Below are 14,336 nucleotides of genomic sequence, written 5' to 3' on the forward strand. Positions count from 1 at the left end.
ACACTGCCCCCTCCCGCCCAGGTCCCCATCATTGAGGCCTCCTACAATCCATGCCCCTGTCTCCAGGCAGCCTGCCCAGAAAGGGAAGGGTCTCCTGGGTCCCCGGAGGGGCAGCCCACAGACTTCCGGCCACATTCCACCACCGCCTGCCTCCTCCTCCAGCGGTGGAGGTGCTGCCAGCCCTGCGGAGCGCTTTCGGAGCTTCTCCAAATTCTCAATTCACCCCTCTGGGAGTGGTCCCTGGTAAGCTCAGCCCCACTCTCCACACCCCAAAACGCAGCTCCCCAAACTCTTCCTAGAGAGCAGGCCTGGACTCAGGCCTGGGAGTTGCTGCCAGCCCCAGTGCTCTGTGGGTTACTAGCCGAGAGGGTGAAACTAACGTTGGCTCCCACTTGCTGGGCACTTGCTCTGTGCCAGGGCCTGAGCTAAGCACATTGCCGGCCTGGTCTGCTTCCTCACACAACCTGGGCAGGTCAGAATGATTACCATCGCTAGGACAAAGGGAGACACGGAGAGGCCAAGGGGCATACCCACGTCGTACACAAAGCAACAGAGCCAAGATCTGAACCCATCTCTGGCTCTGGAGCCCACGAATTTCTGCCAGCTGGCATCTGCGGACAGAAAGGGGAGGAGGAAGGCGAAGCCCATCCCGGGATATGAGGTTGGCTCAGATGCACGCTCCTGTTCACCCCTCAACCCCAGGCTTCTCCCCTCTGTCTTGTCATATCCCCACACCCAGCCCAGCCAGAACAGTGACGTTGCAAAGGGCCCGTCCCGACCCCCCAGCCTGTCCATTAAGCTCCCAGGGCTATCAGTGTATTGATTGGCAGGGCTGAGGCATCAGCATGGGAGGGAGGTGCTGCCACCCAAGGCACCTGACTAGAAGCCCCTCTATCCACACATCAGCCTTCTCCATACAGATCGTCAATATGGGTGCCTCTGGCAGTCAATCCTGACGCCAGCCTGGGGAAGCAGCCAGGATCCCTAAAGACTCAAGCTCCCTTCTTTTCTTTCTTTTCCCCTTCCCTTAAAAGCACATGGGTGGGAGAGTGGTCCTGCCTGCCTACAAGATTATAAACAAGCCCTTTATTCCGGCATTCAATGCCCACCATGGCCTTTTACATCACCACTATTCCTGAACTTCATGCTCTAACTGGCTTGGAGTACCCAGAGCACATCAGGCTGTTCCCTGTTTTCACGCAGAGATGTTCCATGTGCCTGCAATGGCTTTTCCATACAGGTTCACAGTGTCTTCACTCAGTTTATTCCTAATATAAGGTACAAATGGGGCATCTTCCCTGGTCAGATCCTCTGGCCCCCAGCCTGGTTTCATGGCCCCTCACCAGAGTACCCATGGCACCCTTGAGCCCCTATCCCCCTGCACAGACCCCTCAGATTTCTCTCCTATCCCAAAGGCTAGGATAGGTCCTGAGCCCCCTTGCCCCACACCTGGTGTCAGAAGGGTTCTGAATCCAGATGCCTGGCCCCAGCTTCTCTGGGGCCCCTCCACTCACTGACTCAACATTCATCCTGCACACCAGGTCTGTGCCATGTGCCGTAGAGTACTCAGGATGGGTCCAGCCTCCCTTGACTTCCAGGAACCATGAGCTGGTAGACAAACAGGCCTCTAGACACACCAAAATCAAATGCCTACCTGCAGCTCACATTTACTTAACATTAATAATGATCCAAGTGCTGCACCAAGTCCTTCCCCCAGGGCAATCACAGTTCACCCCTATAGCAACCCCAAGAGGGGGTGCTACCCTAATGCCCACATTAAAGATAAGCCACAGAGAGGCCAAGCAATTTGCTCAGTCATGAAACTATGAAGTGATCAAGACAGGATGTGATCTAATGGGCTGAATCCAGAGCCTGAGCTCCTATGCATCCCTGTGAGCCCCATGGAGAGCACCCTGGGTCATGTGACAGTGACAAAGTACAAAGGGGCTCTAAGGCAGAAGTGGAATCGGGGTGAGGGAGGTAAATAAAGCTGTGCAAAGTGGCAGTCATCTCTTCACAGGGAACACTTTGAGAAAAAAGCTGAATGGATGCCTTCCTGGCATCCCCTCTAAAACCCAGTCCAAGGCCACCCATGCAGCATGTGTCCCATAAATGTTTGCTAATGAGAAGCAACATCATAACTGAGTACCTACTGCATACCTGGCCCAAGACATGACTTCAATTACACCTCCCAACAGGTCTGGGAGTGGTATTATCATCCCTATTTCCCATGTGATAAGGAGGCAGAGACTCAGGGAGGTTAAGGATCTTGCCCAGGCCCACACAGCCTGGGAGTGGTGCAATGAGGATTAGGTACAGACCTAAGTCCAAAGGCTGTGCTCTCAACTTCGACAAGAGGAGCCCTGAGGCCACTAATGCAAGGAATACATCCTTCCCAGCCTTCCTCAGCACCCCACAGAAGGGTATGGACCTAGTGCACAGACGGAGCAGCCAACTGAGCCAACAACTACGGTTACTCAGTTATTTCTGGAGTGCCAACCACTGTGCTACCTACTCTGTGTGTATTATCTCAGGTAGTCCCCACAGTGACCTGTAAGAAGTAGGTCCCTCTCATCACTCCACTTTACAGGTGGAGAAAACTGAAGTGCAAAAGACAGATTGTTAAGAAATTTGCCCAGCAGCACAGACACGATGCAAACCTAAGCATCTCTTATGCTAACGCCCATGCACTCAAGCTCCATCAAAGTCATCGAGCTCACCTCACTGATACCCAGGTATGTAAACTGAGGCCCAGAGAGGGGGATCATCCAATGAGCCAGTGACAAAGCCAGGACGGATCCCAGGGGTCCAGAGAGTGTTTCTGCTCTGTGGCCCAAGGGAGGCTTGTCCTTGGCCCCATCTTTGGCACAGGAGCATTTTAAATGGCCCACGGGCATTATACCATTTAGACGTCAGAGCAATAATATCCAAACATCTCCCAGCCCCTATCAGCAAGCCTGATTAAAGCCTGAGGGGCCAATTTACCCACTGATGTTCCAAAATAAGTCCCCATACTCAGCCCCCTCTGAGGCCCAGGGGCTCTCCCCCAGCCTAGGGCCACCCTGGCAAGACCACTGGCACTGCCCTATCCCTGTGTGTTCAACCACAGTCCTTGGGAGTGGGCAGCAGACTGACCCAGCAAAAAAATATGGAGCACACAGAGATGGAACAGAAAGCCCCTGTCCTCAGAAAGGAACCAATCCACATCTTCCCTCTCCTAGTCACTGGAGGTGACAGTGCCCTGGGAAGGGGAGCTTACCATACTGATATGGGTAAGGGGGCAAGGGAGCCCTCCCAAAACAAGAGACACAGGGGCTACTGCCCCTGCCTTGCACTGGCCCCTGCTCTACATCTTTAGGAAGCAGAGATTGGTTGGTTGGTTGTTTTCTTTCCATCTTACCACGTGCAGAAGCTGACTCTGGAGAGGTTAAGTAACTTGCTCAATGTCATACAGCAAAGATATGGCAGTGTGACAACTGGAACCAGGCTGGCACACTCCAGATCCCTCATACTGCTGTTTAATAAGCCTGGAGCCTAGTGCTAGGTGACCCAGAGTTGAAGCCAGTTCTGCCTCCCTCTTGCCATGTGGCCAGAGGCAGGTTATCTCATGCCTCTGAGCCTCACTTTCTTGTCTGCAGAATTCCCTAATTCCAGGCTGGTTGTGAGGCTTAGCCTCCATGATGTGAGAAAGTGCCTGCCTGTCACATAGTAAGCACACAACACCTGGTGGTGCCTACAAGTATTGTTGTCAGCCTCACATGCCTGCACCCTGATTACCTACACCTACACCTCTCCTGCTAGAGGATGAGGTCAGAACCAGAAGGTCCTGCTGAGGCTAGGAAGTCTCCTCCCTGGCACCCTCCATCTCCGTTTAGGGGCCCAATGTGCTCTCAGATCTACTCCAAGCCAGTGTCAACTGGCGGTGCTAAGCACAAGATATTTTAACAATCTACCTCCTTATCTCAGAGTGGGTAACCGGCTCTGGGGCTACAGGAATGCTAGCGGGGTCCCTTCCTCCTCTTTGCTACTGGGAAAGAAGCTGAGAGGAGAGTGCCGAATCCCCCAGGTCCTACCCTCCAAAACACCACCCCTGGCTCTGGGACCCTTTCAGTTCAGGACATTCTAGGGAAATCAGGGCCTGCAGACTCCGAGTCAGGTACCCTTCAGCAGAGACACCTATCCAGGCTCTGACCATCTGCACCATGGGGACCCTAGCAGTGAGAATCCAAGGAAAGCTCTCACTGAGAACCCCTAGCATGCCTCTTGGAACTCCATTTCCCCACCAGTATTCTTTCTGAATAATTTCAGTGTTCTTCCTGAAAAAGTCTGTCTGGGGTCATGGAAAGAACACAAGATCTTGAATCCAGAGTCTTGAGTCTTAGCATTGTCCTTGAGCAAATTTCTTCTCCACTCTGTGCCTCAGTTTCTCCAACTGTGAAGTAAGAATATTACCCCTCCTACTTCAGGAGGAAGAATGATAGGAAGAAGGAAACAAGCTTCCAGATGCAAGAGCCTTGGGGTCTTGCTTAGTTGGACAAAAGCAGGACGTGCAAGGCCCCCGTATTTCTCAGGAGGTAGGTAGGATCACAGAAACTCAGGTTTATCTGGCACTCTCCCTTCTAGAATGGGAGCATCTTGAGGCCAGGAACTGACTAGTCTTGTTCTCAGGGCCAGCATGAAGCAGGTTTCTTCCTTCCTTCCTTCCTTCCTTCCTTCCTTCCTTCCTTCCTTCCTTCCTTCCTTTTTTTTTAAGATTTTATTTGTTTATTCATGAGAGACTCACAGAGAAAGAGAGAGAGAGAGAGAGGCACAGACACAGGCAGAGGGAGAAAGGCTCCATGCAGGGAGCCTGACATGGGACTCGATCCCGGGACTCCAGGATCACACCCTGGGCTAATAGCAGCTCTAAACCGCTGAGCCACACCAGGCTGCCCATGAAGCAGTTTTCTAGCAAGTATTTGTTGAAGGGACACCTGACTGGACAGATAGATAGATGATGTCACCCCATTTTAAGAAGTTAAAAATGCTACCCAACAGACAGCTTCCCATCCTCCTTGTGTCCCAAAGCACTCGGTCTCTGGCTTTCCTATTCTAACCAACCAGAAGAGAGATTCTAAGCCTCACTTAAGAAGCCAGATGTGGGGGGTGGCCAGGCCAATGGGGGGCGTGGAAGGAAACTTCAAAACTTGAACACACCGTGCAGTGGGAGAGGAAGTGGAGCTTGGGAGGACAAGGGGTGGGTGGTAGAAGCCCCCCTTCCCTGGATCGCCTCAAGCCTGGCCTGTCTGGGGAAGGCCAGGACCTAGCCGAGCCTGGCGGTAGGAACAATGTCAGGCAGGTGCCGGCCAAGCTGCGTGAAAGGCCCAGCCCGGTGTCATTGTCAGCGCTCAGCCAAGTGCAGAAAAGCAATTTACTGGTCACGCCGCCTGCTCCCCTCGGAAATTTTTAAAATTCTTCCGATTTGAGCTATCCGCAGTGTCCCAAGTCGTGTGGAGAAGGGATTTTATTAAATTCCCAGCTTCCTGCTTCCTGGGGTGGCCAGCAGGGGCGGGGTGGGGGGAGAAGGCGGGGCTCACCACATGAGGGGCCCAAGGGGAAGGCAGTGTCTGGCATTGACTGTTGTGCTCTCTCAAAAATGTGGCTGGAGGTGGGGGCACATTCTGGACCTGAGGGCTGATGGATGGGGAGAAAGGAGGAGCCCAGAAACTCCATTGCTAAGAATGGAGCAGTCCCCCAAACCAGGGAGGTAAGGATGGGAAGGGCACAGGTATATCTATTTCTCAGCAGAACAAAGCACCCTCCCAGGTGGATGAAAATTTCTAAACCTTCTTCCACACCTATCATGTATCACATCAGCCTCAAGGCCACCCATTTCACCAATGACGAAGCTAAGACTCACGGAGGCAAGATGACGCTGGGGCTCCAGCCCAGTCCACCAGACTGCAAAGCTCTGAGCCCTTCCCGCCATGCAGGGAGGCCTCCCCAGCCCCTGCTCACCCAGGGAGCTCCTGTCACCCTCTCTAAGCGTACCCTGGCAGAGAAGTGGCTGGTCTCCCTATGCCTGTCCAAGGCCACCTCTGCAAGGAGCAGACTTCACACTCCCAGCCACCAACACTTGAGGCCTACCTTTCACCTCTACCTCTAATGGCCACTCTACCTTTGTTCCTAGGGCAAGAATGGGCACCTGAGCCTGCCATTTCTTTATCTTTTAGGAATCATAGGTGCTTTTGAAAATCGGCGGGGGAGCTGAGAGCCCTCTCCACAACATAAGCAATCAGGTTCCATATCAGGAACCTGCCTTCTCCATAATCCCATCCTTAGATACTCTATGGGTGCATGGAGCGTGGGTTAAATATTAATACATTTAATGGTATTTACCATCTCACGGCAGTTTAGGTGGGGAAAGGCTGAAAAGAAAGGAAGAGGTAAGAGGAGGGGGAGAGAAGGCTCCATCACCTGCTTAAAGTCCTAACCCAGATGGACCACTCAGCTCTTTCCTGGGAGGCTAGCTCTAGCCTAGCTCTGGCCAGAAGATAGAAGTGGGATGCAAAGTCCAGGTTCCCTTCCTCATGCTTCCCTAGAGAACACAAGGCAATGCAGCAACCCCTCCTGGGCTCTGCTTGAAGGACGAAGAGGTAGCAGGCATCAGGAGGCTACAGCAACACAATCACAGATATCTCTACCTCCATGCCCAGCACAGCATTCCCCCATCCCCAGGTGTAACACATGGGGAAAAAGAGCTCTCACCCAGGTCAGGCAAGCAGATCCCCTGGAGTGACCCCGGGGGCCTGCCCTCTGCTTGGGGACTCAGCTGCAAATCAGACAGGCCATGCCTGGCACTGGCCTCTCTCTCTGACACCGGCCATTCCCCACCCCTGCCCCCACCACCACAGGGTCACATCTGCTTTGGCAAACAGCCAGTTTTAAGTTACTGACTTCAGTTATATTGATTCAAGGAGTCACTGGGGACCTCAGCCTGGCCAAGGCTGGGGGAAAGAAGCCATCAGTCCGTCCGTCCGTCCATCCATCCATCCATCCATCCTCACAGCCCCCAGCCCCAACTAGCTTCCCCCAGCCCAATGTCTATTCTGATGGTTAACGAACCTCTCCCAGGAGTGGAAGGAGAAGTAAGCAGACCCACCACCACACCAAACACTGAAAGAGGCTGCGGAGTCTCAACAGTACTCAACACACACAACATTCCTTATGCCATAAAGCTGGGAAAGCCACCATCTTTCCTGCTCAAGGCTCTTTTGGGGGCACCACTGGAGCCCGAAAAGCTAAAACCTAAGCATCCTCTCTAACCCCGAGAGGACACCTGCCTTCAACTCAGAGGGGGAAGGGGCAGATAATCTCTTTTGGCCCCAATCCAGCTCCTCCTAAGGCCCCTCCCCTGCAGCTCTAGGTGGGTGGGGGGCTAGGGCAGCTGGCACTTCCTATTCCCCTTCCCTTTGCAACCCCCCCCCCCCCCATGCTGAGGCAGCCCTGGTCTGGTTCTAATCGGGTCTGAAGTCTCTCCCTCCTTTCCCTCTTCTCTTTCTCTGCCCCCCGCCCCTTCCTTCATTTCCACGGCTTTGGAAGCCAGAGCGTTCCAACTGTCTGCGTGCCAAGACCTTCCCGAGTCTGAAAGCTGCTGAAGTAACAGATCAGATTTTAGCAAGTGCTTTCCAGGCTGAGCGCCAAGCCCTCTTCTGATTCACAGAGAGCGAGCGAGCGGGGAGCAAGGCGGGGAACCAGCCGAGGGCTGCACCACCTTGGGCGAGGGTGTGCGGAGCGTGGCCCATTCCGGAGCGGCTTCATGGGCAACGGCCCCTCAGCCCAAGCGCCCGTCTCAGCTACCTCTCATCTGGTCTCTCCTACACCCGGCTCTCGCCCCTGTCTCTGTCTCTCTCCGTCTCTCCCCTGCAAACGCCTTTGAAACCACAGAGTAATTTACAACTGAAGCTTTCTCCCTGGACTCAAAACCCATTCGGCTCAAAGGAGCCTTTTTGTTTGGAAGAGCGAGCGGAGATGTTCAGGGACGGTTGGCAGAAAACCCCCCCAGGTCGCAACTCCTCGCCGGTTGTGGGCAGGCAAGGCGCTTGGAGCCGGGCACACTGCAGCGGCTGAGTCCGCTGGCTCCACGGATCTCGTCCCAGCCCAGGCCGACAGGGGCCGCGCCAGTCGGAGCCCTGCAGCAGAGCCCCTGGCCCTTGGCTGGTCCCCCGCCGGCGCAGGGCGCAGGGCGCAGGGCGCAGGGCGCGCGCGGAGCCGCCCTTTGGCGCCCTGGGAACAGGTGCACTGGGCTCGGCGCCCAGTAGGGGTGGGGCACAGGGAGGCGGCGCGGCCCAGGGGAGGGGGGTCGACCTGCACCGCGAGGCAGGGGCAGGGGGAGGTCAGAGTCGGGACCCTACGTACCTGTACCTGGAAGCACAGCAGCAGGAAGTGTAAACACCTGCGGGAGAGAGATGGAGAGGTGGTCAGTGGGACTTGAAGGAGGGGGGCGCGCGTACAGACAGACGGATACGCAGCCGGAAAGTCAGACGAACGGCCGGGCGGGCAGACAGTCACAGGCACACGGACAGACGGCCAGCAGGGTAGGCAGCCCCGCGCGCGGGCGCTTACAGGCAAGTGCAGGCGGAGGGCGCTGAATACATCGCTGGGCGGGGGGGAGGCGGCGGCTCCTAGCCCAGCCTGCACATGTCCGCTCCGCGCGGCCGGGACCGGGCGCCTCCGCCGCCGCCGCCGCCGCCGCCGCCGCTGCTGCTGCTCCCTCCTCGCCGGCTGCTGCTGCTGCAGACTCTGCTGCTCCGGGGCGCTCCGCGGCGCGCCCTGCGGCATCAGCGCCCCGCGCGGCTCCTCCCGAGCGCTGCGCCCTCCGGGCTGGCGCGGGGGCTACGGGGCGGCCGCCGCTGTGCAGGAGGCGCCCGGCTGGTGCGAGGAGGCTCGCTCACTGCTGACCGGCCGTCCGTCCGGGCGTCCGCGGGAGGGCGGCTGCTCGGGTCACTCCGGGGGCAGCATGCGCGGCGGCGCTGGGAGCCGGGGCGCGATCTCCGGCCGGGCGCGGGGCTGTGCGGGGCCAGAGGTCAGCGCTCCAGGGCCGGGGCGCGAGGCTGCCGCAGGAACGCGTCACGGCCGCACCGTCTGGGCGCCCGCCGGCTCATGTCTCCTCCTCCGCGTCTCTCCGGCCGTGCGCATCGCCGCCTCCCACCGCTGGCGGCGGCCGGGGCGTTTTCTACGCGCGGGCGGCGAGGGGGCGGGGGGCCGGGGGCGGGCCCGGGCCCGAGTCGGCACAATGAGGATGCGGGGCCCGGGGGCTCCCCCCTCGGGGCGCGGCCGGACGGGCGCTCAGCTCGGCTGGGTGCGCCGCGCCCACATCAAAGGCGGCCCAGCCTGCTTGCCTGCCTGCCGCGGCCTCTCCGCCGCCGCCGCCGCCTCCTCCTCCTCCTCCTCCTCCTCCTCCTCCTCCTCCTCCTCCTCCTCCTCCTCCTCCTCCTCCTGGCGGCTCGGGGTTGGAGGGAGGCGCTCGCTCAGACTCTCGGCGACGGGACCGGCAGCTCCGAAGGGGCAGAGCCCGCGAGGCTGGAGCTGGTGAGCGCCGAAGCCGTCGGAGCTCTGCGCCCGGGCGTAGTGATGCCCCAGCTGGGAAGGCGGCGGTCCCCAAGAACGCAGTTAGGCGCGGAGCGTCCTCACTCATCCACATTCGCTCCTAGCACTCACTCACACCCACTAGCGCTCGAGCGTGGAGCCCGGAGGGGGCGGGTCAGGCCCAGCCCCCGGGGCGGCTCCGTCCGAGGGAGTTCGCTTTAGCCCGCCCTGTGAGTCCCCGCAGGACCGTGGCGTGCCCGGATGCCCTCTCGGACGGCAGGCACCCTAAACCAGACGCCTGCTGATCTCTGTCCTTGCCGCTGCGGGGGGAGGGGGGCTCCAGGACTTCTCTCCCTCGCCCTCTCCGGAGCTCTCGGGTCCGTTCTCCGGCTCCCGGCTGGGCTCTCGGGTAGGTGAGCCAGCTTTGGAAACGCGCGGCTGCCACCTAGCGGCCCCGGGGCGTCGCTGCAACACCAGCCCGGGAGGGCTAAGGGGAGCAACCAGCAGGACTCTGGTCAGCGACCACTCTAGGCCCTCCTCCGGCCACTAGGCCCTCTAGGCCCAAATCTCCGGCTGAGATTTGCTTCCGTTGGAATAAGCAGTTTAGTTCCTTTAACCAGGGCTCCCATGAGCACATCTCTTCTCATCACCTTTCCCCGCTTCAGAGGCATCACTCCCGTCCTTTCTACCAACTTCAAAATGTAGGTGTTCTTGTCATATGCAACTGCTTCACTCTCTAGAGCTCCAACAGTCAGTCAGGTTGTCCTTTGACCTGATGCTAACAGAGAAGTCATATTTGGAAAGAAACTCAAAAAGCAAAATTCAGGAATCCATACTATTTGGTTAAAAACCTGGTGTCACTGGCAGTGGTTGATAAGCCCATTTCACTAGAGCATAAAACTGAGGTAGCTGCTGTCAAACAGGAAATAACTGTTCCAAGTACCAGCCCTCCCTGCAAGCTCTTGAGGTTCCCTTTCAAAGTTGAGGCTCTTAAACAGGCCGCCTGTTTCACCATTGGACACAAGAGTAGAAAGAAAACCTTCTGAATACTAGATGCTGGGTGACCGGGAAAGCTCCTGTGTGCTGAATACACTCAGAACATTCTCATTGCCAGGATTGGTCTTGCCATACTATTACTATTACTTTTAAATGGAATGGGTATATGACTATGTTCTAACATTAAAATGCTTCCAAGTTTTTCAATGTTCAGATAAAGTGTATCTTGTCAACCTCACAAATAAGACTATCATCCAAATAAGACTGACCAAAAAAGTCCAGTCAAGAGAACAGTTGTAAGAGCATGAATTCAAGAGTCAGAAATCCTCGATTTGAATATTGCCTCCAACATTGACGTATACATTCCAGCAAGTAGCAGTCTGACACTCTGCTTCTCCATCTACAAACCATGGCTAAGAACAGTAACAACTCAAGAGTTTTCAGTTACTGAATGAGGTCAGAGTCTGGCACATAATGAAGGCTCCAAAAAGTTTTAGCGATTATTAATAATCATAATTATGACTCTCAGATTTTCACGTTTTCTTTACAATTTCATCAAGTAGGGAGGCAGGATCATTCTCAAGTTAATAGTAGAAGTGTCCAACCAGGATGTCTGGACTTCCAAATCCAGTCACTTAGGTCGTATCTTCTTACTATTTATACCTCAAGTCTAGTTTCCACATACCTATTTACTTACTGTATATACAGGATTTCCTTTAAGGTTTTCCTACTAGAACTTGACATTCATAGAACAGTATGTACCACCACTAATCTGGTGGATATTTCTCATTGATTCGACAATGTATCAATCCTGTCAGGCCAGGGGTGAGACAAGGTCCTATTCTAAAACAAGCCACTTCACTTTTAGGGAAAATGCACAGTAAGTGCAGTCAAGAGATAAATTCTAGCTCATCGGTGCTTTGAATGATACCAATGGGACAGAGAACACGTCTTAGTAAATACTTAGACTATACAGCAAAGGTGAGAACTAGCCACACAAAGGAATACTGCAAGCAAAAGACATCAAGTGCCTACAAGTAGAAAAAGGCAGGATTAGCCAGGGACGAGTGGCAGTTCAGGGTGAAAACAGGCAAATACTTGATCGTGCCTCATAGACTCTCGGAGGCCAATAGGTAGCTAAAGGCCCTTTTAAAGGGCACTATGTACAATTTTTAAGTCAGTTTTAAGTGTCTCCGAGTTTGTCACAGATATATGTAAACACCTTTTTAAGGCATCCTTCCCACCACCTATCCCTGGTCCCAAATTAACATTAATTTGTTGGCACTAGATTCTAGTGGAACATAAATTGAACCAGGTGTTAGGTACTACTTTGTGTCTAGCTTTTTATTCAGCATGTTTCTGAGATTCATCCTCATTTGTTGTTGCTTTTATCAGTTTTTTATTGCCAATGAGTACCTAACAGTGTGGATATACTCATTTGTGCGGCAACTAGTCTGTCAGACTTTGAAACTAAGTCAAAATAATTTGTTTTAAAATTTTTATTCATTTATTAGAGAGAGAGCATAAAAGCAGGGGGAGCAGCAGAGGGAGAAGCTGGACACCAGGACCTCAGGATTGTGACCTGAGAGCCAGAGCCAAAGACAGAGGCTTACCGGACAGCCACCCAAGCAACCTGGAGTTTGCTTTTCAAAAGCTTACCACAGGTGCTAAAGTAAAAAGTGAATTGGAATGCTCAAAATGTGGCAGTAGGGAGGCCAAGGAGTTTATTACCAGTCCAGGCAACTGTAGTTTGGGCTGGATGGCTGTGTGGAATTGGATGTAATTCCTAGCTGTAAGCTAGTGAACTTGCCATTTTCCAAAACTGTAAACCATTGTCTTGAGTGGAACTAAAACTTTAAAGGGAGTCAAGAATGTATACGGACTGCTAGTGCAATGGGATGTAAGCCCCGCAGGGCAGCTGTTTTGCTCACTGACTAATCCTAAATACTCAGAACTCTGGGACACAGTATATATTTAAATGTTTTAGGTCACTCCTATCTTTTTCAAGTGTGAAAGTGAATTAGCACCTCAACTCAATCTGACACTTATTTTCCAATTCTCTCCAGTTTAAAATTCAGGGAGTCTGTAGAATACAAGTATTTTGGATACAGAAAGATAGGAGAACCTCCAGCCTAAGAACACAGGACAGATGGAACCTCAAGCCTTCAGCAGGACAAAGTAGTTTTTAATAAGAGTAGACAGACCCTTAGGCAGACGAGGCTCTCAATTTTTCTCAAAACCAGCTCTTAGAACTTTCACAGCATTAAACAGGACCTCCACTGCCAAACTCATGAGTCAGGGAGCAACTGGCTCTTTGGCAAGCAAGAACTGCCTGGAAGGTAGCCTTGGACTTTCTTAAGTAACATTAACCCTTTTATCATTAGCTATACTGAAATTAAAAAATAAAATAAAATAAAACTCTAACCCTTTATCTCCAGAGCCCAGACCACTACCCTTTATTCAGAGGTTCAGTGTATGTGACCCTCAACTTCACTTGAACATTTCAAACAGAAGCCCCACACCTTAGACGGTTTCTCTCCCCTCATTAAGCTACTGGCTGTCAAGACCACACAGTAGCTTCTGCAGCTTTGTGACACACTATAAACCTAGTATTTGCATGGATCCATTTAGACAGCTGGATCTGCTCTCCCCAAATGGCCTCATTAACTTGTGGTTGAAACTAAAGTAGTGCAACCTTACATGATTAAGGTATCAAATGAGAGAAGCTTCCCCCAGTTACCCAACAAGTGCCATCCATCACTGCCCACCAAATGCTAACAATTCCCCTGTTGCTTTTCCAAAGGGTCTAAAAGTTAAGCTAATTGAGCACCACTTACCCAGATGGTTCTAACTGCCATTCTTTCTTATCTTAAAATATTCTGAGAGAGAGCAAGCATAAATGGAGAGGAGGGACAGAGGGAGAGGGAGAAGCAAGCAGACTCCCTGCTGAGCCTCACTTGGAATTTGATCCCAGGACTCCAAGACCATGACTCACAACTCAGACACAATTAACTGAACCAGCCAGGCACCCCTGCCATTCTTTTTTTAAAAAGAAATGTATCATCCCAGGTCTGACAAAGAAAATGAAGATTAACCTGGAACATTTTCTTACACTAGAAAGCAAAAAGCTATCATACTGGAATCTGTGATAGTAGAAACAAGTTAAAAGGGGATTCCATCCACCAAAAAAAAAGGTAAAAAAAAAAATAAAATAAAAATCTTGAATTCAGGATCCTTAAAACTCACTAGTTTCAATAAGTTGCTAGAACATCAACCCAGCATTCTGAAAATTAGTAAATGAAAATATTAAAAGATTTGTTTTTCAAGTCAGGTACAGAAGTAATACAAGTGGGGATTTTAAAGGAAGTGCCTGCAAAAATAGTGAATGGTATTGCCAAGAACTAAGCCATTAAACATTCATCTTCAGCAGACTGGCTTAAGGGAAATACAATTATTCCATCAAAAAGTACTCTTAAAAAAAGGAATTATTCTTGGTACATCTATTATAAATCCCTCAAACTAAGAATATTCTCTCACAGTTCCCTCTATCACTATGAAGCCAGATTAGAAGGCACCTGTGTGGCTCAGTAAGTTAAGTGGGGCTGGCTCCTGATTTCACCTCAGGTCATGATCTGAGGGTCTTGAGATCAAGTCCCTTCTCAGGCTCACTGCTCAGTGGGGAGTCTGCTTGAGATTCTTTCTCTCCCCCTGTCCCATGCGGGCTCATTCTCTAAATAAATTTTGAAAATTAGTACTAGGGACAAAGGAAAAGA

General features: G+C 52.8%; 1 protein-coding gene across 2 annotated transcripts in view; it reads right to left on the reverse strand.

The window, feature by feature from the left end:
- Nucleotides 1–8,733, reverse strand: part of FGF18 (fibroblast growth factor 18) — a 36,818-nt gene extending 28,085 nt beyond the window's left edge. For both annotated transcript variants that reach the window (XR_005358196.1, XM_038534771.1), the window contains exons 1-2: nt 8,605–8,733; nt 8,398–8,434 (exon numbers count right to left, since the gene is read on the reverse strand). Coding sequence is in view for 1 of the 2 variants with exons in the window: in XM_038534771.1 (XP_038390699.1) it covers nt 8,398–8,434; nt 8,605–8,636 (69 nt within the window). In the remaining variant the exon portion in view is untranslated. The remainder of the gene's footprint in view (nt 1–8,397; nt 8,435–8,604) is intronic.
- Nucleotides 8,734–14,336: the final 5,603 nt, after the last annotated feature.

The sequence above is a fragment of the Canis lupus genome, chromosome 4 (genome assembly GCF_011100685.1).
Source record: "Canis lupus familiaris isolate Mischka breed German Shepherd chromosome 4, alternate assembly UU_Cfam_GSD_1.0, whole genome shotgun sequence".
NCBI classification, from domain to species: Eukaryota; Metazoa; Chordata; class Mammalia; order Carnivora; family Canidae; genus Canis; species Canis lupus.